At 50.4% G+C, this 24,859-nt stretch overlaps 1 protein-coding gene and 1 long non-coding RNA gene across 3 annotated transcripts; one reads left to right on the top strand and one right to left on the bottom strand.

Moving 5' to 3' along the window:
- Positions 1 to 4,009: 4,009 nt before the first annotated feature.
- LOC111768707 (uncharacterized) lies at positions 4,010 to 9,271 on the bottom strand. Its single transcript, XR_002801183.2, has 4 exons — positions 9,020 to 9,271; positions 8,709 to 8,916; positions 8,340 to 8,506; positions 4,010 to 7,711 (listed from the first exon to the last, which is right to left on the bottom strand). It is a non-coding gene; the product is annotated as an uncharacterized lncRNA (long non-coding RNA).
- Positions 9,272 to 9,308: 37 nt separating this feature from the next.
- On the top strand, positions 9,309 to 24,351 carry LOC102148513 (uncharacterized). 2 transcript variants are annotated; one of them, XM_070240463.1, is made up of 9 exons: positions 9,309 to 9,490; positions 12,506 to 12,568; positions 14,896 to 14,997; positions 15,872 to 15,967; positions 21,375 to 21,455; positions 21,773 to 21,963; positions 22,755 to 22,940; positions 23,691 to 23,833; positions 24,132 to 24,351. In XM_070240463.1, the coding sequence occupies exons 1-8, from the start codon at positions 9,400 to 9,402 to the stop codon at positions 23,790 to 23,792; spliced, it is 912 nt and encodes a 303-aa protein (XP_070096564.1). In that variant the 5' UTR covers positions 9,309 to 9,399; the 3' UTR covers positions 23,793 to 23,833; positions 24,132 to 24,351. The 2 variants fall into 2 exon arrangements, with proteins under 2 accessions (XP_070096564.1, XP_070096565.1); XM_070240464.1 differs by lacking the exon at positions 23,691 to 23,833 and having other exon boundaries at positions 9,310 to 9,490.
- Positions 24,352 to 24,859: the final 508 nt, after the last annotated feature.

Raw genomic sequence — 24,859 nt, 5'->3', positions numbered from 1 at the left:
CTGTCCTTTGTCAGAAGGAGGAGAATCACTGGGAAGAGCACAGGCACAGGTCCTGTGAGCCTGTTATTCGAGGCAGCTTCATGGACAGGTGAGTTTACAGTTCTCACCAGACTGGCATCTGTTTGGATAAACTGTGCTGTGGGTCCCAATAAAAACAAGAGATGAGAGTCTCCTTCCATCTTGTTTTGTGTCCTGAGATCCTGGCTTGGCTCTAGCAAGAGGATTCTCTCTCTGGTTTTCCACTTGCTGGAGGGCAGGTTGTTGGGTCTGCGTCTGGAGGTGGCCAGCTACCAGACTAAGGTCCCAAGATGCAAGGTGCACAGGAAGCACTTTCCACCCGACCGCACCAGCTCTCAGGAGAGTGTGTCTAAATTAAGGGTCTCAGCCCTGGTCCCCTCTTTCCCTGTTGCTTGTTTGCACTGGGAAATTCCCCCCCTCAGTATGGCCTGCCTGGTGTCACGGATTTAGGTCCGTTTCACTTTTGTGGCAGACCAAAGACACGAGTTTTCATAAACACCATTTCTACTGCCTGTGATGACAAAGGTCTTTGCTTGCTTTCTTATTTGTTGTTGTTGAAGTATAGTTGACCGCTTTGCTTTCTCCGGCTGTCCTTGGGAGCGACCTTGGATCATGTGGGCTGCATCTCTTGTACCCTCTTTGAGGACGCCTCTTGTGCCCAGGATTAAGCCGTAAAAAGCCTTGTTGGCTTTGAGTCACATTTTGGAACAGGTACCTTTGGAGATCCTAAAGCGTCAATGGCCGGAGGACGGATCCTGAGATTTAGAAAAGCTTTTGTATTTAAGAAGGTTTTTAGCAAGGTCTCACCCTAAGACAAACATCCTATTGGTACCTGTGGGAGGATCAAATTGAAGGAAAGACACAAGAAAGCATCAGGGCTAGCCTAAAAGACCCCCTTAACAAGATCCAGGAGCAGAAGTCAGACTTGGAACCAACGTTAAAATCTCCTCTGCCTTCAGCTCTCTCCTCCACCCCCTTTATCCCCCACACCCCGTCTCCAACGGGGAGATCTCGGGGCCTCTGGACCCCTGCCTCAAATTCCCCGCCCAGATCAGGCCCACCTCCTCAACGACTTCCTTAATCCCTGAAACTCCTCCACCTTCCCCAGAAAATCCCTCAGTCACCCAACAGCCTCTTTAACTTCTCCTTCCTCCCGGGAATCACAGAGAGCCCTCCCCAGCCTCCAGGTGGGAGGCAGACGGCACTCATATCAATGCCAACAGCCAGCTGACAGCCCTGGGAACGCGGCACCCTTGTTTCACAAGGGCGAGTAATCCCACCTACTTCCCACCTGCTCCGTCCTCAGACTGTCAGCCCCAGCCTTCACACGCAGGGCCCAGGGCGAATGCGGCCTGGCCCCCACCACAGAGAACTCAGGTCCTCTGCACGGGCACAGATTCTTTACATTAGGAAGCCCTTTTACCTCCTCTTCCAGAAGATCCTACCCAATTTAGAGGGGAGTTGCAAACTAGCGAACATCCACATCCCCACTCAAAGGGACCTCAGCTGGCATCTAAGGGGTGTGCTTCCCACCCATGGTCACACTGATACCGCACCTCTTAATCTCAAGTTCGTGTGCCCCATGCCAATAAGCCAATCAGAGACACGTGCTTGGAGACGGAGCAAGGTTTATTCCAAGTGGCCAAAACAAGAAGGTGGAAGGGTAGGTTCTCTCAAAGCCACCTTCACAAGAGAAGAGAGCAGGGGGTTTTATAGAGCTAAGTGGCTTGGTGGGAGGAGTTTCAGAGAATAATCTGGTGTTCCTTTCACCCCAGATAAGCCCTTGGGCAATCCGACTTCTAGGCAGCTCGGGGCTGGTTATCTGGTGATGTAACTGCCTTGAAGGCATTCTCTTTCTTCTGTGAAACAAGCTCATAAATCCTGAGACCCTTGAGTCACTTCTTGATTGGGATTGGTGAAAGGATGGGTGGCTTTGGGTTCCTTCTACAGCCACACTTCTCTTTTGTAAAGACTTGATTAGTAAGAGGAGGACCATTATTTTTAATTCTTCAAAGAATGGGGTGGCAGCCTCAGTGATGACATGAAGAAATTTTCCTGCCCATCCAACTGCTCTGTTTTGCACTTACTTTTTTTCCTCCCTAAAGCTCCAAACAAGAAAACACAAATTGACCAGATTAACTTCTTTTCAGTTATGTCTGTGTTGGGGACAATGTTGAAAGGTAATCATGTTCTTCTTGAATATTTACAGTAACCCTCAGGTACCAACTTCAACACCTTTGTTATGCGACAAGCCAGACAGCTCCCTGGAGAAGGTCTTCCTTGCCCAGACAACGAACGGCCAGACCGTCTTCTGGGACCTTTGCACTCGGTCAGAGCTGGCCCAGTTGGAGAATATTAGGGCCTGGGAGAAGCTGTTTAGACCTGCACTCAGAGAGAACATGAAACCACCTGAAGCCTTTGTAGATGCTGTCTAGAAACATTCCAGACCCACAGTGAACTGAACCAGAAGCTCTGCAGCACAGGAATCTTTTAATTTCTGCCTTAGTCAGAAATCTTTCCAATGCAAAAAAAGGTAAATCCAGGGCCAGCCCTGTGGCCGAGTGGTTACGTTCACGTGCTCCGTTTTGGAAGCCCAGGGTTTGCAGGTTTGGATCCGGTGCACAGACACAGCACCGCTTGTCAGGCCACGCTGCGGTGGCATCCCACACAGGAGAACTAAGACTTGCAACTAGGATATACAGCTATGTACTGAGGCTTTGGGGAGAAAAAAAAAAAGAAAATCCAAAATAGTGAGGTTAGATGGGCAGGAAAATCTCTTGATGTTATCACTGAGGCTGCCACCCCGTTCTTTGAAGAATTAAAAATAACGGTCCTCGTCTTACTAATCAAGTCTTTACAAAAGACAAGCATGGCCCTAGAAGGAACCCAAAGTCATCCATCTTTTTACCAATCCCAACCAAGATGCCTACAGACACGGTAAAGGTCAGACGTGGAAAGGAACTGTCCCACACTGGAGGAAAAAAGAGAAAGGCTTAAGTAGCAACTTGCCCTAGTCCTCTGAAAACGGGCAAATGTGCCCTGGACTCCCTCTGAGAGCTGTAGAAAGCTGGTATCCTTTCTCTCCCACTTTGAGATGTAAATCCGCTACCTCCCAGAACGGTCAGCTCAAGGACCTGGGAGCCCCCTCCACAACGCAAACATCCGATGCGATGACTGGCTCTCAGCCCGAAGGGGACTGGCCTTAACTTCTAGTGGACTGAACGACTTCCTGAGGCAGGAAAGCAAAAGGGCTAACTGGGGACAGACGGAATATTCTATCCACCAAGAGGAACTCGGAAATACCCAAAAGGCCCCTCACCCAAAATTTAGCCCACAGACCACATATGGTTACCTCTCAGGCGAAATAAGCATCATAAAAGTGTCCCCCATGAGTACTGGTGAAAAAGCGGAAGACTTTATGTTGAGCAGACGACAGCTTGTTTCTTCTGCCAGGAAAAAAATCAGAGTCAATTCTATGGCATTTTCCTACCTCAGGATGATATTGCCAAGACTAACTGATGAGATCCCTTGAAGAGCTCTATGCTAATTGGCTTAGAGAAAAATAATCACTTACATAAAATTCTTAAAATACATAGGAACCGACTCAAGAGTTTTTCAAGTTTATGTCATCCGGGATAATCTTTGCTGAATAAGACAAGTTTAATATTCTTGGTCTAATTTAAAAATCAGGTATGTTTTAAGAGTCATCAATGTTAAATATAATCAGACATCCGATTTTATTCTACCTGGGTTTACTACTCAAATAAGCGTATGTCATCTCTACTAGATATTTAAGATTAAACAATTAAAAATTCAATCCAAGAACAAAATGTAAAACACAAATGAATTGCTTGATGTCTATAAAACAGCAGTAAAAACAACAACAACAAAAGGCTATATGTTAAATTTTTGGTTCTTTTCTTCTGTGATTTTTTGACACTTGCCTGTCAAAAACCTAGAAATATCAAATTAAAGTGTCCATATCCATAAATAGTATTTAGTAAGAGTTTATTGTGCATACAAGAACAGTTTGTGAACTGGGGGTTTTCAAGTTTAAAACTGATATGAAGCTCAGAGGCATGACGTTACCAGACGGCTTATAAAGTAGAAATGAGGAAGGGTTTCATCTTTACAATAATTGGTTATTACAGTGGGGGTTGAGGGTTTCCGGGCTGCAGAGGATTGGTTAAAAGTTATCACTTTATGCCATTTTCAGGAAGACGACTTAAGTTTCTTTTATGATTATCAGAGGCATTTACAAGAAATAACCTAAGTTTCACTTATGTTCATGAAATAAGCTAGATGTACTTTTGTTTACATAGCTCAAATGGTTTTGTCTGCTCACGAGATTTTCAAGTCTGGGCTCTATCTTGTGTTTAAATATGCCTAAGATGAATATGTTATGAAACTTGTCAACAAGAAAATGACAAGACGATAGCTAGATTTGTTTGTCTCATGAAGTTTTCATGAACAATCCATTCATAATTGGTAAGAATACATAAATTAAATGGATGTAAATGAGATAAAAGCTTATAAATAAACTTTTCAACGGTAATTATGTTTCATAATATGTCTGCTTAGGGTTCGTTTTCAAAATCTTTTTGGTAACTTGAAATCTTAAAGTTATACTAAGTGAAATGATAAGTATTCACTGACTATCTACATTGCTTCCAAAAAAGGTAAAATGAACATTAATTACTAAACATAAGTTTAAATTTATTGACTTTGGGTTTATTATTTTTATGGAAAGACTAAGGATATTTGGGTCTATTAGTAAACATGTTCTTTTGCCACATTGAAAAATGTACTGTGAGGAAGCATGTGCCTCTATAAATTATGTAATAGTGTATTCGTAAATCTGTTAATTTACTACAGCATGCCGACAAGACAGACAACGCACAGCTGTCTACTTCCTAGTTTACTCTGAAAAATAAAGGTTACTAAATATTAAGAATTATAATTAATATATGAAAATAAAACTACTGGAAATAATACGTGGAGGGGAACTGCTCTGTATACTAAATATGCAAGGAAAATAGGATGTGTTTTTAATAAGGAAAAGTATATGAAATATGAAGTATGTAGGATGTGTTTTTTGTTTTAAAAAGGGAGAGTAATTTTGTTTAGAGGTTATTTAGAGGTTGTTGTAGAACGAGAAAGAGGAGAATAAAGAACAAAAACCTGAATGCATATAGAAAATTATAAAGAGGCTGTGAAAGACAGAGAGAGAGAACCTTAGCACGTGCGGTCAAGCTGACTAAGATCGAATGGATTTATTTATAAGATATGTTTTTAAATGAGTCCAACAGTGTCCTGATGCAAAACTAGAGCTTGTTTTTTTCCTCTGTTAGCAGGACAAAGTCTTCTTGGATTATCAGACTGCTAATAAGAGACCATGAAAGGGTTTTTTGCCTTTTGAGTAATCCGCGTAGGAAACAAAGATCCTGTGTACTCCATGTCATCTTGATCATGTCTTTGGTTATTAAAGAAAACTTAGTCTTCTCAATAGTGAAAGTGCTAAGATTGTTTTTGTGTAACAATCGTATTATCTCCTATATTTACTTTTGAAATCTTTTAACGTCACTTTGGTTAAATAGGTAAGTATTATTTCATAGTGATCTGTGATCCAATTCAATCAAAAGTTTAAATTTTTTGACATTTTTGACAATTTCCCAAAGTCAAATTGCAAATTAAATCTTGACCTTGAGACTCTGAAATTTCCCAGAGGGTCCCTGGAAAATCTCAAAGTATTTCTTCTCTCACCTTGTAAAAAGAGAGATGTTAAACTAACTAGGTTTATTCGCTATATTAAATTGCATGGGAAACATTCTCAAATAAAAAATGGTGCTTAATCTTTCTTAGGTTATCTTTGTATGGGTAAAATGTTATTGTTTCAGAAATTCTATGAAATTCCTAGAAATTTATCAATGTCCTTTCTGTCCATGGTGTGTCCTGGCATAATGTCCTCAATTATTCCAGTTATCTCAAAATGCTGTATGTCAGAGGGACAACCACATTTCCTTATCAATTTCAAACTCTCATTGCATCTTTACCTACAGTCATCTTAAGCCCCTTGTCACTCACAGACAGTTATTTTTTACTCTGGTGTTTTCTTGAATGTTCTTGCAATCAACTACATGCCCATCTTCAACAACAAAGGACCATCTCTGAGACTTGTGGAAAGGGCAGGTAGCCTGGAGGCATACGCTTTTGATGACATTGCTTAAATAACTTTAAGATCATATCACTGGTCTGGGTACCAATTGCCAGAACTAATGGAGAAGCTGATGGATTCATAAAACTGCAAATCCAAGATCAGACAGAACAAGAATTAATTACACGGGACTGAGTGGACTGAGGAAGAATGATTATCATTCGTAGTGCTTTTCTGTTTGAAACTGCTGGTTCTTTAATGTTTTGTTTTTCCGTATTTAAGGAAATCTTTTTCTCCTAAACTATAAATTATGGCAATTTGGTGAATTATCCTTTGTAAACAGAACCGAAACATTTATCTTTTCTCCCTACCTGATCCCTCCAGAACTCAGAAACTCTTAGTGATTGTTCTACTTTCATGGGAATGCTGTTGTTTGCATAAATTCAATAAGAATCCATTCTTTTTGTGACAGGACACAAGTGGAAACCTTGGTTATGTTACCAGGGCTTTCAGTCGAATGTCATATTTGAGAACGCCCATTGTAGTGTAAGTGCAGACGCATCCATTTCAAAGACATCCATCTCGAATAAACACATTGCTGCTATACGACACAGTTACTAGTGTCATAAGCAGCTAGATAAGGAACCAGCTGCCCCAGCCACGCAGTTCCCCTTCAGAAAGCCCTGGGTGACCTCGATAACTGACAATTCTCCCTTCCTGTGCCCTAATTCCCACTCTTATGTCTTAAATTCACTGATACAGAGTGAACCCATGAATCCCTGAACACCCCACCCTCGGACCCTAACAAAGGCAGAGATTAGTCCACATGCGTTTACCCTCTCCGCACAACCAGGGGTCACTGTGTGGTCCTCAGGCATGCCCGTGTCTCCTCCAGGATCTGTGAGTAATAAAGTTTCTTCAAAGTTCCTTGATGCTCGTTGCTGAAGTCCATCCTGCCGTCATTCTACAAACAAGAGTCAGTCCAGCCACAGCACGGCCTCCAGTCGGGGAAATGTCTGTGGAGGCCCCACACAAGTCGTACAAGCCCAGATGTGTGCCTCATGCGCTCCTAGCCAATAGCATCACTGCTGACACCAGACATGCATGGAATCAGGTATGACCAGACAGCTTCAAGGAACTGAGGTTGATTTCATGGAGCCAGTAAATCTCCTTGGAAAACCAGCCCAGTACCTTGCTCACTGGTGAGGTGTGTAAGGAAGGTCACTTCCTGTTAGGCCCAGGAAACTTGGGATATTTGGGGGACCTCGAGAAGAGAGGAACTCACCCAAATCTATAGATATCCCAGGCAAAGTCTGATGGCGAATCCTTGGCTTGGCTTCCTAGCCTCAAGAGGCTTTTAAAAGTCCAATCTGAGATTCCTTATGAAAAGTTCCAGCAAAGCAAACTCGAGGTACCTACATGGTCAGTTGCTATTCTTGCTGCATTTATGTAGATAATCAGAACACATTTAATGAGATTAGACTCATTTTGCAAACAAATTAGTCTTCCTTTGATTGTCTTTGATAAAAAAGCGTGTGACTGTAGAGAGAAAAATGATGTTTCAATGGAAAACTACAACACACCCTTGTGGGCATTAAATTCTAGGCCTGTTCATTGTCTTTAAGGTTTGCTACCTGCCTATAAACTGGACTATATACATGTACAAAATCACTGTGTTGTACACCTTAAACTTATACAATGTTATATGTGAATTACGTCTCAATAAAGCTGAGGGAAAAAACTAGACTGCATCCTGAATTCTTCTAATTTCCTCCGATATCTGGCTATCACGTTCCAAACTAATGTTTCCAGTTTTTCTCCCACCCTTCTGACTCGAATCAATAAAAATTAAAACTGCCCTTTTCCTGACACCCCGCAAGCAGAAGCTGAACCACTTGACACAAACTCAGAGAAATCACCACCCAGCTCACGTCTGGACAACCTTCATGCCTGTTGCTGTGTGGGCCACTCAGAAAGTTCCATTTTGCAGGAACGTATGATGACATCACCAGAGACACTCAAACTGCAAACCAGGAAAGTCTGTCAGATTGCCACTGCCCACCCTCATGCCATCTGAAGATGGTTTGAGCCCAACGTCTAGAAATCTTCTCCAATGACTGCCCTCTGGACTCAAAAACTGAGTTTATAGTTTATTCTAACCATTAACCTTTTTCTTTCATTTCCATAGAAATGGCCAGGACCGAGAGACTGGTTCAACGGGTAAGGGACAATCTATCCTGGGCTGTGAAACTTCTCCAAGTTTCACACAGGGCGTGATGGCTTCAGGACGTGCTACTCCGAAACGTGGCTCCACGGCGTGTTGAGTCTCTTAAGCTGTAGGAGTTTGAGAAAATGGCAGAAGCAGGAAGGTCACTCTGAGCTCCTCCCTGCCTCGGTCAAAAACCCTTCTGTGAGAGGTGCCCTCCCTGTACCCAGAGGGAAGGACTGCCTTATCTCCAAAGGCAATGGGAGGCCAACAAGAATCCCAACAAATGGACCAGACTCAGCTGCATTTCCCCCGGGTCACTACACTTACCTCGTAGGCCTTGACCTTTCACATTCCTCCACGACCGTCTCCCCTTCATCAAACCCAGCATAAAATACTCGGGTCTAACCGTTTCTTCAGACCTTCAATTTTTAATGAAGACTTGCATTTCACATAAAATGTATCTTAAATAGATTTGTATGCTTTTCTTCTGTTAATCTGTCTTTGTCAGTTTAATTTTCAGATCCACCCAGGGACCCTAAGAGAGTAGAAGAAAACTTTTTCCTCCCCTACAAGAGCCAGGGTAGCCACTGAAAAAGATGCCCCGTAGCCCAGGGCTTCCCAAACCTTCCTGTGCACACCTATGTCCTGGGAATCTGGTGGGAATGCAGATTCTGCTTCAGGAGATCTGAGCGGAGTCCCGAGACTCTGCGTTTCTAACAGGCTTCCCGGTGATGCCGTGCAAATAGGATCTGCAAGCTGGAAGAAGGAACCAGAACAGGAAACGAGAGTGAGTAAAGCGGATTTCCATAGAGCAAGGCCCCAGCCAGCCCCCCCCCCTTCCCTGTCCCAGACTCTGGGCATGACTCTCTCTCATCCCACACACACAGGGCAGGCCCCGCTCGCTTCCTGCCGTGAGGTCACAGGTCCCTGACATTCCACAGTATCCTGGAGACAGAGGCGGGTAGCAGAGGGGCCTTCAGGAGGAGGTCCTCCTCTCCCTCCTTCAGCGGGAGGGAGCATGGCAGCAAGTAGAGGAATGCTGGCGCTCTTGGCCCTGCTGCTGTACTGCTGGCAGGAAGCTGAGCTCCAGCACTTAAGAGCGTTGGCAGGTACGTCACCGCGGGGTCGTGATGGATAGAGCACCTGCACCTCAAGTAAGCCAGGTGGCCCCACCTCCTGCTCCCCCTGGCCTGTGCCTTCCCAGTCTCTCTGAATTGAGCATTCCCCCCGCACCCTGGGGGAAAGGGATAAGTTGAAAAGTTCTTCTATCTTTAAAGCCTTTTTCAAGATCCAGGACTCCATGGGAGAGTGGTGTACATTTTTTTCTTCATGTCTTATTGTGGGAATTTCTAACTGACCCAAAAGCAGCGGAATTGGTTACACCCTCCATCACCCAGTTTCAATTCCGGACGTTTTGCCGTCTTGTTTTTCTCCACAAACGCCCTTCTGCTGTGCTTGCGAGCATTCTAGCACCGTCCAAGATGCCTCACTATTTCTGTAAATGTTTCCTTGCTAACAGATAAGGGCATTTTCCTTTTACATCCTACAATGTCGTTGAAACACTAACAAAGTGAACAGAAGCCTGTCCATCCGCTAATGCCCGGCTGCATCCGAACCCCTCCCGGTGTCAGAGGGTCCTTTCATGGGCGCTGGCTCCAGTCCCACCCGAGCAGAGTCCGAATGCCTGGGCTCCATCACCTTGTCCTGACCACGTCCGCGTTGAGGAATGATGAGACAGTGGCCGGGGACGGCCTTCCGGGATGTGACTCGCTGGCAGAGTGGGCAGAAGGTGCCAGAAAGGGGTTGGGGCCTCCACAGCCCCCCTTCCTGCCAGGAAGCTGCCTGCTCAGACCACCTGCTCCCCCTCTGCCTTCCACCTTCCTCAGAGGTCACCGAGGACGGAAGCTCAAGGAAGAGGCCTGACAGGGTGACCCACCCCAGCTGCCTCGGTTGGACCAGCTGGCCCTGAAGAGTCACCCACGGTCGTGGGGTCTCCTGGGAGCAGGACACGCACGTGCTGGCCAGCCCGGTGGTGCGTTCCATCCTGCCCGTACCAGCCCAGAGCTAACTGGGGGCAGTCCTGCCTCCGTCTGGGTGAGAAGGCAGGCAGTCCCCTGAGCCTGACGATGTCACGAAAGAAGCTCACATTCCCAACTTCTTTTCTTAAGGAAACTTAGTTTTGAGACACTTACCAAGGACAGCGTCCTTTGGGGGCTGGAAGCGCCCGTGGGTCTGTAACAGATGGGGGACGTGTGGTCCCCAATGCTGCCTCCGGTCCCTCCAGCCGCTCGCTCCTGTTGATGGTGGTCCTGCCCCCAGCATCCTCAGGAACTGCTCCATGCACGTGGATTAAATGGGGGCCCCTGATGCAGCCCCGAGCCGGCCTCTCCCCTCCCCAGATCCACTCTCCTCGTCCCCACAGTGAGCACCTTGGGTGACCTTCAGGGACTTCTCCAGCTTTAAAGACAGTTGAGGGCAGTTTCTAAACGGTTCTCTCAAAGGCACATTGGGTTTCCTTACTCTGCTCTGGGGTCTCCTGCCTGGGTGGGCACTGTGGCCGTGGGCCACACGGGCTGGCCTGACCATGAGGAGAGGAGGGAGCAGGAGCCATGGCCTCGCGATGGAGGAGCGTACAGCCTTGTTTTCCCCAAATTCAGCAGGGCAGACGGCAGAGCTCCACAGTGCGCCTTCCCTGGTGGCCGGGATGTGCACCAGGCACGTACGGAGACAGAGCGGTGACTGTCATAACGCGGGTGCAGGGCGTTTTAAAGCTGAGGCTGTCAGTAAGAGGCGACAACAGGCAAAACGCGGTACAGCAGCCACACTTGACAATGCACTTTAAAAACCGTGCAGATATTGTAAAACATAAATATTTTTCTGCATGCGCTGACTGGCTGACTTGCACAATACTTCCATTATAATTACGGGACAGACACAAAATGAGAAGAATATTTTTAACAAAGTGCTTGCACCACGCAGCTGTACCCGTTCTTAATGACTCATTAATGTCTCCTCCAAAGAGACTGTACTTTTGTTTGCTTCGCTGACGAGTTCAGCACACTGGGAGCATTGTCATCGCAGCGCAGGCCTTTCCGCATCTCTCCCTGCATTGTTCTCAGCCTGTGTGCACAGATGAGTCGATTGGTATGCAGATTGTCCATCATTAAAACCATTTGAAAATCAGCCTTGTCGTTGGTTTAGTGCTGGAACTTCAGAGTCTGCAGACGCCACTTGCATGCTCTGTGCTGCAGCGAGGGGAAGGGGCCCTGCCCAGCCGTCCTTGGGGGCTGCAGTCTTCTCTCTGGTCAGCCTGCTGCTACCTGGGGCTGGGGGAAGAGGCTGACCTTGACCTTGAGTCACAGGAATGGACCGGGACATTGCGGCCCTAAGAAAGCAGAGTGGGAGGAGTGCCTTGGTGGGTGCAGCCGAGGGGAAACCAGTGCTCAGAGTCAGTGCACGCTGCCCAGCCCCTAGCGCGGTCAGTTCAGGTCAGCGAGGCCAGGAAGGCTTAAGGTCAGGAGTCCAGGAATCCCATGGAGGATGGACATCTGGGCCCGGCCTGCTCACCCATGAGACTCGTGTCTTACCTGCGGTGGGACCACCTGGAATCGCTCTGCTCATGAAAGAGGAGAAAGCGGGGTGGCCAGTCTCTCTGGGCCCTCCCCCTCCTAACAGAGAACCCCAAAGCAGGCAGCATCCCGCACTTCCTCCATTTCTCCAGATCACGTGCCTCCTCTTTCAGACACACCCACTGTTGGAACGTGCACACAGGAGGTAGAAGTGTGCTTTTTACAAAAGGACACGCATGTCCCTCTTCATTGGCCCTCCTCAGCACTTGCGTGGGCACAGTCATCCTGGGAGCCAGGACGTTTTTAGCCTTCCCGAGGGATGCCAGTGAGCGCTGCCCCGGAGCAGATGTCAGCTCAGAGCACACGGCGAACGTGTGGTCCATCCTCCCAGCCACCTGGCCCCACTTTCCAGAGGAGAGCCCGTCCCAGGAGCTGCGGGCAGGGCTCCTCCCCTAGAGCAGGCTGGGGGCACCGAGAAACCGAATCTATTTAGAGAGAAGTCAGCTCAAATTCAATGAACATTGTTAACCTCCTGGGGTCTCTATTTCCCCCCAGCTTCAAGTCCTGAATTGCCACCAAGTTTAAGAAATCTGGATGATGACTTGGCTACAGTATTTGGTAAGGAACTGCCTCCTGGCAAACATCTGGCTGTGTTTGGAGGGGCTGAGTGATTGGCAGTGGGGCTTTCCTGGGTCACCTGATGCAAGTTACGCAGGGTGGAGGGAAGTGACCCGGTTGGAGACTAAATTCACATCCCCAGCAGGTGTGAGTTTCAGCAGAGTTAGACATCTGTCAATGCAAATGATCCGTAACCAATCTAAAAATCAAAATTGGGGCGAGCTTATTATGAGTCAACTCTGAGGACCATGTAGCCGGGGAAAGTCCTTCTGCAAAGGAATGGAGCACTCCAAAGAAGTAGGGGTGTGCAGGGTGCTTATATACCATCAATGAGCATGTATCCACATGACTGGAATGTCCCTCTTACGATAGTCACAAGTTTGCTTTGCCAGCACAGCAGTTTGCACAGCAATTCAATGAACACAGCGGGTCGGTAGTCCCAGGGTGGGTGGTCGCAAGGTGAGTACAGCAGGTCAGCAATCAATGCTTAGTTTAGGGAGAGATGCTGATCCTTAAGGAAATGCCAATGTGGGGGAAGTTACATCCTTATCCTTAAGGGCATTGTTCTTGTCTTTGGGACACAGCAAATACTTAAAGCAGATGTACAATGCATGCTCAACGGCCACGTCAGCCGTTTTGGAAAAGCAAATCCAGGCCGAATTATATTTATCACACCCTAAAAATGGTTAGGTAAAACGTGCAGGAACTCGAAGGCCACCCCACTAGTCAGTGAACTGCCCCAGGCAAGCATCCAGCTCCTCCAGGTCAGGGAGTGGCTGTGACGAGGACTCACACCTCTCCTGGCGGGTCTGACGGGTATTGTGTTGGGAGAGTTACAGTCCTGACACAGCTCCCTCTCCATCCGAAGCCCCAACAACCTTTGGGAAAAGGTGAGAAAGAATAGAGTCACTGGGATTTCCGGTGATTTTCTGGGGCTCAGCGAACCAGAACTGCAGCCCCACCCCGCTCCACACTTCTCCAAGGTAGAAGCAGAAGCTTTGAGTGAGAAACCCAGATCTCTGCAAAGAAGCAAAGATGACCCACATGAGAGCAGCAGAGGCTGTTGGCTCAGAGCTGGCTGTAGCAGAGGGTCGGCCACCATCAACTACATGTGGCAGAGACTCAGGCAACAGGGAGGGGGAGGGAGGCTCAGGGGTGCCCTGCGGGGGATGCTGGCCGGGGGACAGGTCTGGGGCGTCCTGATGGAGGGGGACGGGCAGGGGCGTCCTGATGGAGGGGGACGGTCAGGGGTGCCCTGATGGAGGGGGATGGTCAGGGGTATCCTGATGGAGGGGGATGGTCAGGGGTGTCCTGATGGAGGGAGACAGGCAGGGGTGCCCTGGAATGGAGGGGGATGGTCAGGGGTGTCCTGATGGAGGGGGACGGTCAGGGGTGCCCTGATGGAGGGGGATGGTCAGAGGTGTCCTGATGGAGGGGGACGGTCAGGGGTGCCCTGATGGAGGGAGACAGGCAGGGGTGCCCTGGAATGGAGGGGGATGGTCAGGGGTGTCCTGATGGAGGGTGACGGGCAGGGGTGCCCTGATGGAGGGGGATGGTCAGGGATGTCCTGATGGAGGGGGATGGTCAGGGGTGTCCTGATGGAGGGGGACGGTCAGGGGTGTCCAGATGGAGGGGGATAGTCAGGGGTGCCCTGATGGAGGGACTGAGTGCTGCCATTTATCCGTTCAGCCTCCACCACGGACCGGGCTGTGTTAAGGGCTTCTTACACGCACTGCTTTATTTGAACCTCCTAAAAAGCCCAATGAGATAAAAACAGACCCCATTTCACAGACAAGAAAACCAAAGGCCCAAGAGAAACTTGTCTAAGATTACATTCCGGTGAGAGCAGAACCAGAGTGTGGTCCGGGTGTGTCCAACACAAAGTCCAGGACTCTCAGGTTAAGAGCTTCCTAGGAGAGGTCGGAAGGATGGGAAGGAAGAGAACAAGGCCGCGTCGTGTAGATATGAGGAAAGAGGTTCGTGCATACACGGGAAGCTTGAGGAAAGTCTCAGAGAGGGACAGGGTGACAGCAGGGGCAGGAAGGAGCATCATGACCACGCCGGGGCCAGGTGTCTGGCATCGTATCTTTGGGGGCAATGTTTACCGTCCAGGGAATCTGGGTGGTCTCAGGTCTTCAGAAATGATTTAGGAAGGCAGCGGTCTCCCTGCCCCAGACAAGGTTCTTCGGGAAGCCAGTGCTCCTTGGAGCTCCCTGAGTCCCTGTTTCCAGCTTCCGCATTCACAGGCTGCCTTAGGTCCACGTAGCGCAGAAGAGCGTGGATCCTGCATCGCTGGCTTTAACATGACCCCATGTGCTTTTCCCAAGATGAAATTCTAGTCCAAGAGATGCTGGATCACAGCAAATCATCAGCGTCTATAACACAAGCGACAGAAGCAACGTTATCAACAAGATTATTCAAGGAAAAAGGCAAGTACCCATTTTTTTTAAACCCATAATTGCACGTATTCCTCGAGGTCTGTGGTTTGCGCGCACAGTCCCAGCGTGTTAGCGGTCTTCAAGGCCAGCTGCTCCTGGGGCAGGAGCCCTGGAGATGCGAAGGCAGCAGTTGTCCTGAACCACTTCTATAACCTCCCAAGACCGAGGACTTAGACTAGACAGCAGAGACAAGTTCCCTTTATTCTGGGCTGGTCTCTGGGATGCGCGTGCAAGGGAGGTCAGGCCCTTGGGATGCAAACGGGGTTTAGCCACTGCAGGAACACAGGGCCCAGGAGAATAGGCACTTTCCCCAGCCAGCACGTCCGATGCTCGCCTGAGGCTCCTGAGAGAGCCCGGCTGCAGTGACACCCCCACTCAACAGGGGATAAAAGTGGGGTCTGAGAAAGGATCTGCCCCAGGCCACACGGCCAGCAGCGAGCAACACGAAGAACACGCTTCTCCAAAGCGCAGCTTCTGCTGTTCCAGACAGCATCCTGAGGACCGGGGCAGTGCATTTGATTGACACTCGCTTGGGCGGGAGCCGGGTATCAGGAAGCCACAGACAGTGCGTGGCAACGCACTCAGCAGCAGGGACGTCCAGTATTTTCTTGAAATTTTGCATCCAGATGTAAATTCCAGTTCCTAGGGTGAGCTCCCCCAAAGTCTGCCGAGGCCTGTGCCGCTGGGTTCAGGCGCGGTCAGATGAAGCCGGATTCTGTTTACACAGTAACTTCCAACGCACGTGTTCAGTAGGACCGAAAGCTCTGCTAGCATTCCCCGCTAGCGGTTTAAAGCATGGCCCACAGTGCTCATAAGAGTGTACATTCATGTTCTCCCCCATTTTTTTCCATGCTTTTCATCAAAGAAGCCGGTACTAAAATAAGTCTTCTGGCCGGTACTCATAAGAAGCATCAAGTAAAGCAATTCTCTTCTGGGAAAGAGGACAGACTTCCCTCTGATGGTAAATGCAACCCCGTAACTCCCCTGCCCAAGTCAGAACGTGGTGGGGAGGCCAGAGGAGGCAGACAGGTGCCGACGGAGACACCTCCTTTATGGAGGATGGAAAGCGTGGGGGAGCACGGCTGCTCCACTGGGTGAGGTGGATTTCCCAGGTCTCTGTCGGGGCTGAGGGACGCCCTGCTCCCCACCCCCTGCAGGGTGTCTGACCCTGGGAACCCAGAGCCTAGAGGAGGGGGACAGAAATGTCGTCCCGGCAGGCGGATGCCACAGGGAGAGGAAGGCGCTGCCACCGTCCTTCCTTCCCAAACTTTCAGTTGTCACTGCTCCTCCCCTGGGGTAGGTGGGGCGGTGAGAGCCCAGAGTGTCCCCCTCAGGGGTGTCCCCAGGAGAGAGGAAAAGCATCCCTCTAACAGACGAGCTCGTGGAAATGAAAACCAGTGTGCCAAGCCTCCGAGACTGGGGAGCTGGCATCCTGAGGGGCAACAGATCTTTTCCTCACCCTAAAGACCCCACTAAAGAAAGAGCATGTGTCGTCTGTGGGTCACCCGTGTGGGACCCCGTGGGGGGCTGAGAGGCGGGACCAGGTCACAGCTCCCCAGCCCATGGTGCACCTGGCCTGGGGGCCGCGAACTGACTCAAATACAGATTCCTGAGCCCCACCGAGTGGCGCTGCAGGCGGGCCCAGAACCTGCATTTCAGCCCATTTCCCAGTCTCCTCCAGTGAGCCAGCCTCTGGTGTCTGGAAGGATGGAACAAGAATGGGATTCTCGTTACCGTTATTTCTGGCGCCTCTGGACCTGCCCTCTCATGGACTGCCGCAAGCTGCCTGATGATTATAAACTAAATATAGCTGGGTATCTTTTTGGCAGTGGCCCACAATAGGAGAGGTTACAGGGTGAGTCTATCCTGAAGGGACGGCCCGTGGGCTGGAGTGGCCTTGGGGACAGTCTCTGCATCCTACCCCTGGCTTCACTGAAGAACAGGAGAAAATAAGAACACGCTGCAAATCCTGAGACAGGCTGAGATGAGAGTCAAGGGGAGGGGCTGCGTCTGGGCTGAAAGGTGAGGGAGAGAGGACCAGGTAGGATGAACCCGCCGTCAGAGAAGCCACCAGCCGGGCAGGGGCCTCAGAGGGAAGGTGAAGTTCCCAAACCTGTCGTGTGTGTGTGTGCGTGTGTGTGTGTGCGTGTGTGTGTGTGCGTGTGTGTGTGTGTGTGTGCGTGCGTGTGTGTGTGTGCGTGTGTGTGTGTGTGTGCGTGCGTGTGTGTGTGTGTGCGTGTGTGTGTGTGTGTGTGCGTGTGTGTGTGTGTGTGTGTGTGCGTGCGTGTGTGTGTGGACCGCTCGAGATGGGAGTGCCCACCACCACTGTGCGCATCCTCAATCCTCCGGAGAGAGGGCAGAGGGCCTGTGCAGAGCCTTCTACCCTGAGCGGCTCCCTGAGCTGCTGGGACATGCACCGGATTTATCTGGGCCCCAAAGCAAACCCACACCTTGATGTAAATGAATTTGTTTAATTGAATTGTTTCACTCCTAACCGTCAAGCCAAGACCAGCCGCTTTAGGGACTGAGAGAAAACGGAGGTAAATGATGAGTTTGGGGCAGAGTTGGGGAGGGCCAGCCTAGGAGGGAATTGGGGGCCAAACAGCGGCTGGCCTGCAGTCTGGGGGGTGGGGGGGTGGCCAAGAAGGTGGGGAGAACAGAGAGCAGCGTCCTCGAGCCACCATCTCATGCAGAACCTGCTCCATTCTGTCCTGATGAACTGACACCCGATGAAACAAAAGCCCAGAACGCCATTGCTTTGAGGCCACCGGTCCCAGCAGCAGCCGTGTTAGTGCAACCTTCGGGCCACTTGCCTGTGCTTGGGGTGCAAAGAACCCACCTCTGGTGCACCTGTCCTTCAGGTGGCTTCTCCATGAGTAGGGACGGGTGGTGGCCCACCAGCTTCTTGACAAATGGCCAGTGTCCCACATGCCAAGAGTCAAGGACCGCTCACTGGCACAAGCCCTGGCCATCGGCGACCCCAGAGCAAAGGCAGTGTCTTACACACAAGACCGACAGACAGATATGTATGGCATGTGAAAGGAGGCCAGACCCCAGCCTTCTGTCACACCGTGTCCCTTTGCCTGTGCCCCTCCCCTAGAAATCCCAAGGTTCTGGTAAGTGACATTGTCAACCAGCAATGCTGCAGATGCATATTTGGTTTTGAGATGCTGCCCTAGCCCAGCCTCCTCATTTTACAACACAGCTCCAAGCTCGTTGTTGTTAGGTTCCTAAAAGAATGCTGGGGTTGAGGACAGCAAGTCGGGCACTTTGGGCTCAACAGCCTGCCCCTATTTGCCAGCTGGAAATACTTTCGCTTGGACGGAAAAGCAGAGGGGCCCCTTGGTCTCCGGAAAGGCTCATGGCTTGTGCTCCTCCAAGGACCTGCATCCACGACATGAGGGCTTCCCTGAAGCATGCAAATAGTGCACACGCATGCAGTGTGTTCCCACTCTCGATGAGCAGACCATGAGTTTAAAGACACACAGGCAGCACTTGAGAATCTCCGGCCCGCAGGCAGAGCCGTCTGTTATCCAAACATTTCCTCCTCTCTGTAAGCAATGCTCTGCCCCTGGCCCAGGCTGCAGGACGTCAGGAATGGTGTGAATGACAGGAAAGTCCTGGGTTGGGGGAGGGCAGATCAGGTGAGGACTGCGGTTGGCTGCCACTCTAAAACATTGCTTTCACAGCTGTCCGTCATCTTAATCACTTAGACTATTTTGAGTGTAGTTCAGCTAGAGAAGAACTCCTATGTTGGCAGCAGCTTGCGGGTGGCAAAAGTGGACTGTGCTCCACCTAGCTAGAGAGCAAAATTCTTCTAGCCCCACTCCTGTATTTTTCAGGTGGAAAAACTGAGGCACCACTCAGTTCAGGGATCACCCATATCACTCACGGGCTGGAGGTGGATTGGGAACTAACACCCAGGCAGGACAGACTGAGATGGTGCGAAGAGGTAGTCAGAGTGTTTCACGAAAGCCTGTCAGCATTTTAGTTTGGTCACAATAGAAGCCTAAAGGGAGCGCTGCGAGAAGGGCGGGGCCACGGGCAAGAGGTCTGATGGGCCAGTTACAGGGAACTGATGGTGCCACTGGCACCTGCAGAGGCAGATGAAGTCCCTGAGATCTAGACAGGCGGCTTCTTCACTCTCTGGGGAGGGACACCAAGGCTGCCTGTGGCTCTCACTCCCAGCTGCAGAGAGAACAGGAAGGAAATTGCTGAGCGGGATGGAGCACCGCCATCCTCAGCAAAGATTAGGATGGTCCCTGTGTATCTGCAATACTCAGTTGTAGAGAGACGAGTGCCTCTGGCTATTTGTAAGCAGAAGTGGGCTGCTGTGTGTGTGCGCGCATGCAGGATTCCCAGGGGACAGACGCGCTGTTGGCGTGCCTGGGGACTGAGTAGCAGGCAAACAGCAAGGCGGGTAAAACAAGGAGTGTGCAAGCGTTTAAAACCGTTTCCATGGCGAAATGATTTTAGACTTATCCAAATCTGTGAAAGCAGCACAGAGTTTCCTGTGCTCCTTCGCCTGGCATCCTGGGTGTTAGCATCCTACACAACTCGAGTACAACTATGGACTAAAACCAGGACCTCGAAGAGGCGATGCTGCTAAGTAACCTACAGACCTGACTCAAATTGTGCCAACTACCTTACTAACGTCTTTTTTTTTGGTTCTGGGATCCATCCAGGATTCCACATTGCACTCACCTGTCATGTCACTTTAGTCTCCTCCAATCTAGAAGGTCCCCTGGTCCGTTTTTGTCTTTCATGGCCTTGAAGAGAACCGGCTGGTTATTTTGTAGAATCACTTTCAATCTGGGTTTGCCTGGATTTTCCCCACGACTAGATCCAGGTTAGGCATTTTTGGCGAGAATGTTGAAGAAGTGATGCTGAGCCTGTCTCCATGCAGCACAGGAGGATCCACGTGATGAAGACATGTCTCATTACGGGAGAAGTTTACTTCGATCACTTATTTAGAGTGGTGGATAATTGGTTTTTCCATAATCAAGTTAATATTTCTTTCATTTGTTAATAATTAGTATCTTGTGGGGAGATACCTTCAGACTGTGAAAATATCCTATTTCTCATCATGTTTTCACCTACTAATTTATTTTCATTTGCTTTCATTTTTTTTGCATCTGGGTCACCACCACAGCATAGCTGCCAACAAGTGGCATAGGTCTACGCTGGGGAACTGAACCCAGGCTGCCAAAGCAGAGTGCACCCAACTTAACCACTAGGCCATGGGGCCAGCCCCCTAATATAGCTTTGTTTGCTTTTTACCTGCAAAAATGGTGACTGGAGTATTTGCCAAAAATTGACTTTCTATTTCCATCATTCCTTCTACATTTCTTGGTTTGAACTCTACTGTAAGGAAGAGCTGTGCTTTCTCTCTTTATTTACTTTATGCTGGGAAAGAGAGGAAGCAGACTCTCCCTCTGGGAGAGAGGAGTAACAAACGCTGGCACCCTGGACTCAGGCGAAGACCCCCTGCTGTGGGAGGAGCCGGAGAATTAAAACCCTCCACCTGAGAAAACGCACCAGAATTTGTCCTGGGCCCAGGACTCTACACTAAGAGGATGGAAGCTTTTTTGTAGATTGTCTACAATTTTTCTAGGTAAACAATCACATCAACAAATAAGGACAGATTTTACTTCTTCGTTTCTGACATTTGTGCATTTTGTTTATTTTACTTGCCTGATTGTGCTGGCCAGGACCCCCAGGAAGGTTTTGGATAGAAGTGGACGAAGGGAGCATCCTTGGCTCCTCCCAGGCCTCAGGGGGAACCGGTTCGGCTTTGTGCCGTGATGTACGCTGTTGGCTGCGGGCTTCTTGTAGATGCCGTCACCAGCTGGAGAGGGGTCTTTGCTGTTCTTATGTTGCTGAGTGAGGGAACCTCTTGGAAGCTCACTCACTCAGTTTCCTGGGCTGGATCGGTTCCCTTATGCCGGTAAGAGGTGTGATGGTACTTACAGTGAAAATTCTCCTTTTCTTGGTGTTAGATCTTCTTTAGCCAGTCTTTTATATTTGGTTTCTTACTGATACCTGTCAAACTCTAACCGATGTCCCCTGATGGGATGGAGGATGAGGGAGAAGACGTGCACGCGTGACTTGCTGTGTACTTGTTGATGCGTAGACAGAGTATGTGTTGACAAAGGAAATTCAGCTGGTGCTCCAGCACCTTTCCTAACTGACGGGGAGGGCAATGGGAGGCTGACGGAAGGACCCAGGGACTCGGAAGACAGCACAGGGGAGAAGCAAGGAGCAGGGGTGGAGCACCAGACGGCCCCGTTGAGAGGAAAAACACAAGGTTGGAATTAAACTGTAATTGTTTGTCAAACCTTGATCATTATGCTTAATTTTTCCCACAGAAAAGGAGAAAGAAAGACTTTTTCAGATTAAAAGCCTAGCAGCTCTGGAAAACATCATTGACCACCTTCGAAGCGCTTTAGGTAAACAGAACTCGGGGCCACCTTGGTGACAGATAAGTGTGAGGATGGCTCCTCATGCAGGGGTTTTTTCCCTGGTGTGAAGAGAAGGAACACGTCTGCCCCGGGGACCACGTGCCTTGTGAACAGCTCCCTGAAGGAGCAGGTGGCATGGTCAGGCCCTGGGGAGAGCAGCAGGGAGCCGCACAGGAGTCTCCTGGTGGCTGTCCATACGGGACACCCGGCCCACCGAGTCCAGATCCGAGGAGTCCTGGGCCGAGTACACGATGTCCCCTCCCCCTCCCAGCCAAACTGAGCGAGGGGCATCTCCTCTTTCCCAGGATCAACCGGGACTCCTGAGGCCACTGTCACACACCCGTGTTGCGGAGGTTGCCTGGCCCTGGTGCCCAGGCCCGGGAGGTCCCCAACCTCCGTGAGACGGCCCTCGCTGCAGGCGGCCTCCTACCTGGGGCTGAGTCTCACATCGGGGGGGGGGGTCCTCCCCTCCCACCCCTCCTCACTGCCTTCTCAGGTACGACTTCCTAACTGCTGAGGTTGGCCCAAGCATGTCCTCCCGTGGCTTCTCCCCCAAGCCCCACACTTCTCCCTGGAACTTTCCGGAACACCTCCGAGCCTCTTCTCCAGGCCAGTCCTCCTCCCGTCCTCCTGTCCCCCCGAGGCAGACCTCCGTGGACACGTTGCTGGCTCTAACCCACACCCAGCATTCCGCACGCCACACATCTGCCCACGACCCTAAGTCTGCATTGGTTTCAGGGACACGTCGCACCATCACTTTCAAGCTGATGTCAGTGAAACTACTGAGGCCTTGGGACACGGGCTGTGCTAGGCCACGTCAGTCGGCTTTTTGTAGATCCAAGCGCAGGACCAAACGTTTACACCCGGTCACCTTCATTCAACCTTCATCTGATGTTTCTTGAGCACCTACTCTGTGCCGGCCCTGTTCTCAGTTCTCGAGATTTATCCCTGCAGACACAGACAGCCCTGCCCTCACGGAGCCCACATTCTAGGGGCTAGATGTGCCCCACTGTTCCAGCCTGTTGGGAAACTTCTGGGTCCCGACTATTCCTGCTCCTCCAGCCCCGATCATGCTAGAGGAGGCAGCCTGCCGTCTCGTCCTGGTTTAAATGCCAACGAGGATGGGGTCCCAGACACGTCACTAGGGGCCTCCCAGTTGCACAAGCTGCTGCCAAGCACAGGCCGGGAGCTGCTCTGAAGTGGACCCCCCCCTTCAGAATTGACGGGGTCAGAGCCAGGCCTGGGCCCTGAAACCCCGGGCCCCATGGTCTGCACCTCCTCCCACAGCAGGACCGGCCGACACAAGCAGGGGAAGAGAGGGAGGTCAGTGGTCGCTCAGCCTGCTGCAAGTTTACCAGCCCGTCCTTCACCAGCCAATTCCCGCTGCTCCAGATACAGATGTCAAGGGGGGCTTTGGCAAATCCCAGCTCCCTGGGACGCGAGTGCTCCTACAGGAGAATGATAAGGTCTCCCGTAAGTCAAGTGTCTAGAGACAGGGCCTCTCCCATGACGGGGCCACTGTAAGTGAGCCCCGTGCCTATGTGCTGGGGGACAGGCAGTGGGAACTCCAGGAAAGACAGTGGGGCATCCAGGGCTTGGGGTCCAGCAATGCAGGGACGGGGAGGAACGAGAGTCCTTAAGCCCCCAGATATGACATCACAGGAGTGGCTCCACAGTGGGCTGTCCCTGAGAGGGGAGGGGACCGCCCAGCCCAGCAGAGCTCAGAGCAGGCCCTCTGGGTTTTGAGGTAGATTCAGAGGAAATGAGACATTGAAGGGGACAGACTAGCTGGGGAGAGCAGATGGCAGCCTGGCCCTCAGACACCCCTCCTCCATCCCTGTGACCACCTCCACCTGGCTCCTCCCACCTCCCTGCTGCTCCTCCTCCGGCTGCGGCACCCCCTACCCCAAGACCCTGCCAGTTCTCTTCTCTCCCCACCTCGCTCACTGTCCCCCTCACCTAAGCCCGTACTTTCCGCTTCTCCCTCCATGCCATCAATGCCCATGTGAGCCCCGACCTCTCTAGGATTCTGTCCTGCATCTTTAACATCCTCTGAGCATCTCCAGGTGACGTCCAGCACCTTAGACTCAGAATGCCCCACTGGCCTCATTCCCCACCCCCTGCAAGGACTCTCTCTTCTTCCCTCTCCTTCCAGTCACCCGGTCCTCTGGGGAACTGAAGAGTGGCGCTCACCGAGCTGCTCCTCTCTGTGTGGACCCACAGGGTCAGACTCACCACTCGTGGGAGCTGGGCAGTGGCTCAGAGTGCAGGATTTGGACCCAGCCCCAAATGAGTTGTCACTATGGGGTGACCTTGGGCAAGTGACAGCACGTCCTAAGCCTCAGCTTCTTCGTCCTCAAAGTGAGGTACTCAGAGCACCTGCCTCATAGGGGGGCCAAGGGGTGAATGAGGTGATGTTTGTGGAGCTCTTAGCCCCAGGACCGGCGGGAGGGCCGCACCTGAAGGACCCCGAGGAAAGCATTGTCCTGGGTCAGGGATGACCAAGGAGGAAATCCAGCACCACCTCAGGCCCGTGCTCCTGAGTCTCCCAGCCCCACGGCCGAGCTCAGTGCTCACCCACATGAGAGAGCAGCGAGAGGGGCTGAAATGCAGGCTCAAAGGAACACCTCGAATGTCTCAAGAAGATCTCCTCTTTCCAAACAGGAGACACTCTCAAGCAAAGAAACAAGCATAAAAGTTTGTCCAAAGGAGCTAAACACCACAAGAGGAAACAGAGCCTGACTGAGACAGCAGGACCCCCCGAAGGGCCCCACTCACTCCCACCGCCAGGAAGAAAATATAACAGAAGCACTGACCCTTCTGTGTAAAGAAGAAGCTTTTTGTTCAAAGACTGCCAAATAAAATGAACATATTTAAATACTAAGTTAGAGGCAATGTGGTTTTTTCCTTAAACAAAAAAAGAAGTAAAAATCTAATTGAGCCTGAAAAATCACAGCATCCAAAGCTTGCTATCGTCTAACAGGATGAGCTTCGAAGAAATGTCTTCCCAGAGCCTGTGTCATCCTCGGGGTTCTCCAGAGAAACGGCACCAACAGGATGTATATGTAAATACAGAAAGAGAGCTATCACAAAGAATCGGGTCGCACCATTATGGAGGCTGACAAGTCGGCAAGCTGGAGACTCAGGAAGAGCCAATGCCTTAGCTTGAGTCTAAAGGCAGGAAAAGGCCAACGTCCCAGTTGGCAGGCCATCAGGCAGAAGGAATTTCCCTCTTATTTGGGGGAGGGTCAGCCTTTTGTTCTATTCAGGCCTTCAACTGCTTGGATAAGGCCCACCCACATCAGGGAGAGCCATCTGCTTTACTCAGTCTACTCATTTCAGTGTTAATCTGATCCAAAACAACCTCATGGAAACACCCAGAATAATGTTTG

Source organism: Equus caballus, chromosome 17 (assembly GCF_041296265.1).
Source record: "Equus caballus isolate H_3958 breed thoroughbred chromosome 17, TB-T2T, whole genome shotgun sequence".
Lineage (NCBI taxonomy): Eukaryota > Metazoa > Chordata > Mammalia > Perissodactyla > Equidae > Equus > Equus caballus.
This window is presented reverse-complemented; position numbering and strand designations above follow the sequence as displayed.

Bases quoted from the DNA above. Each gene is read 5' to 3' on its own strand.
- LOC102148513 (XM_070240463.1), top strand. From the start codon at position 9,400: ATGGCAGCAAGTAGAGGAATGCTGGCGCTCTTGGCCCTGCTGCTGTAC. The intron at 14,998-15,871 runs GCAAGTACCCAT...TTTTCATCAAAG, and splicing joins AAGATTATTCAAGGAAAAAG to AAGCCGGTACTAAAATAAGT. The intron at 22,941-23,690 runs GTAAGTCAAGTG...GTGGACCCACAG, and splicing joins GGAGAATGATAAGGTCTCCC to GGTCAGACTCACCACTCGTG.